General features: G+C 36.2%; 1 protein-coding gene across 1 annotated transcript; it reads right to left on the bottom strand.

The window, feature by feature from the left end:
- Positions 1-404: 404 nt before the first annotated feature.
- On the bottom strand, positions 405-2,566 carry LOC111621266 (apoptosis inhibitor 5-like). Its single transcript, XM_023363352.1, has one exon. The coding sequence runs from the start codon at positions 2,432-2,434 to the stop codon at positions 878-880; it is 1,557 nt and encodes a 518-aa protein (XP_023219120.1). The 5' UTR covers positions 2,435-2,566; the 3' UTR covers positions 405-877.

Here is a 2,566-nt window from a genome sequence, read left to right as displayed (position 1 = left end):
AAGCAAATTCGTTCATCGAATCTTCCTGTTTCGGGACCGGTACTGAAACAAACAGCGATGGAAATCGCTGGGGTACTCGGAGTAGAAACCAACTTCAGTGCCAGTGATGGATGTTCAGAGAGATACATTGCATGTACTGTAAAAAGCACTGCTGTACAGTATTTTCCTAATTGTAGTTGTTGTTTTTTTTTAACTTCGTTTTAGTCGTCATATCGGATAACTTGACACATTTTTACTTCCCCTTGGAGTGTCGACTTATGCGGACTCGACTGTATGTATACACAGTTTAAAATATAAATTAAACTTTTTTTAAAAAAAAAAAGAAAAAAAAAATATAAATTAAACTATCAATTTTTATATTAAATATAATTTTATTAAAGAAAATGTAATAATTTTAGATAATCTACATTAGAAAAATTTTTATAATTCTGGTTTTAACTATCTTCAATTGATGGAATTAAAAAATATATATTAAGTTGATGATGTCACATTAAGTTACTGAATGTTTCAAGTGAAAAACTTTTCCAGTTCACAAGATCCTTTAGGTTCCCTCATTAAATTATATACTAAAATGATTATATTTATATCCTAGATTTTATTATTTTTAAGTTAAATTTAACAAGATTTCTAAAAATTACAGCTGTAAACATGTATTATATATAAAGAATTTAAAATTTAAAGATTAAATTACACTTAACTGAGTCAAATACCTTTAATGTTAATGAAGTATTTTTTATACAAATATCGAATTGGTGAAAGTACAAAATTAGAATTAAACTTAACAAATTCAAATGTCTGTCCTTGAGATGCAAATGAAAAACTAAAGTCAATTTGATGACAAATTTGATATATTGTGATTTTTTTACATTAAAACAAATTAATATCTTCCTCTTCCTCTTCTGTAACCGTATCCTCGTCCTCGATTGGGACTGGGAAATTTCACATTCGTACTATATTTTCCACTCGGTGGGCTATAAAGTTCTCGCTCTCCTTTTGTTTTTTTTATTTCGGCAGATTCGTCATACGTAATGGGTGTTTTATTTTTTCTTTTTATAGTATCTGATATGTTGATGCCACCCGAACTACTGCTGGGTGGTTTCCACGATAGTGTTATTGTGCTCTTGTAAGAAGGCGGATTATGAAATAAATCTTTAATTAACGTATTGATGTTAGAAGTGGTGCGTAGTGCAACAACTTTTATTTTATTTTCCTCCGTCTTCAGCTCACTTCCTACTTTACCGTGTAAAGCTTCTTTCAATTTTTTAATATAACCCTGAATACCTCTTGCTAAGTATTGTAATCTGAGCTTCAGATCACGTAATCTCTCCGCATTTTCTTCGGCAGTTAAGAATTCCGGATATCGTTTAGCAAGCTGATGAAAGGCAAACATCAAACATTCTACGTGCGACAACTGAAGAGACGGTTCTTCCGTAGATTTTTCAATCGTCTCGTCGGATGGAGGTAAGGGCATATATTCCAATAATCTCTTATAAACCATTTCCAAACATTTAGGAGTATCTTCCATGTTATTAGCAAACGGCGACATTTCAGCCAACAATTTCAAAATCTCCAACGCAACATCTACGCCTTCTTGTAGAGGCGGCAACTCGGACAACACGGGTAGCACCTGGAAGCACACGTAATGCACGAATTGGCCGGAACTAACAAAAGGCGAAAAGTACGGCCGAGCCTGACGGATACACTGGACGAGTCTATCGACGCTGTCGGTGTCGCCGCGATCGAAATCTTTTTCGAAACCGGCCTGTTCCGCAATCATTTCGACCAAAAGCTGCTGTCCGCCGACGGTCTTGGCCATCTTTAAGCCCGACAGCATACCCATAACCGTGACAAATTCCTCACCGGTGATGTCTTCGAACACCTTTTTGCATTCTTGAAACAAATAATCTTCTACGTCTCTGGTAAGCACGTCGCCGGGCAACGACTTCACCTTACCGCCCAGAAAGTTGATGGCTCTTTCTCGAACGATCTCTTCTCCGGCATTTATCTGCGAAAACAGACCACCGAAAGTATCTTTGGCATCGACGTTGAACAAGCTCATTAGAGACTGGTGGACTACGGATAGTTCCGTAGAATCATCGGTGGCAAGGAGTTGGGCCAAGACGTCGGCTATTTTTGGAACATATTCCTTTCTATCTTTACAGAAACTCGGTAAATCTTTGATAGCTTGTTTACGAATTGCAACGTCGTCGTCTTCACACAAATCTAATTGAGCATCTATTGACTTGTCTGATAAATGTGGATAATTCTTAAAGAAACGAGAAATGAATTGAGATGCCAATCGCTTTTCATTACTCGATCCTTTAACTGCTTCCAATATCTCTAAATATTTCTGTTCAAAGTCTGCCGCCTTACCTTTAGTTTCGGCATCTGCTAATATATCGTAGTTCTGATACAGCTTCTCCACGTTATCCATTTTTAAAACTAATTTCCCTTACTTTTCCTTCTAACCAAGCAACCGGTAAAAGAATTTTCAATTTTAACACTGAATAATAATGGCAGCACACGTTACTTTTGATTTCGACGTCGAGTGGCGCTTCTAAGAATT

This window comes from Centruroides sculpturatus, unplaced genomic scaffold, assembly GCF_000671375.1.
Source record: "Centruroides sculpturatus isolate CEXI.00-Female unplaced genomic scaffold, Cexi_2.0 scaffold45, whole genome shotgun sequence".
NCBI lineage: Eukaryota > Metazoa > Arthropoda > Arachnida > Scorpiones > Buthidae > Centruroides > Centruroides sculpturatus.
This window is presented reverse-complemented; position numbering and strand designations above follow the sequence as displayed.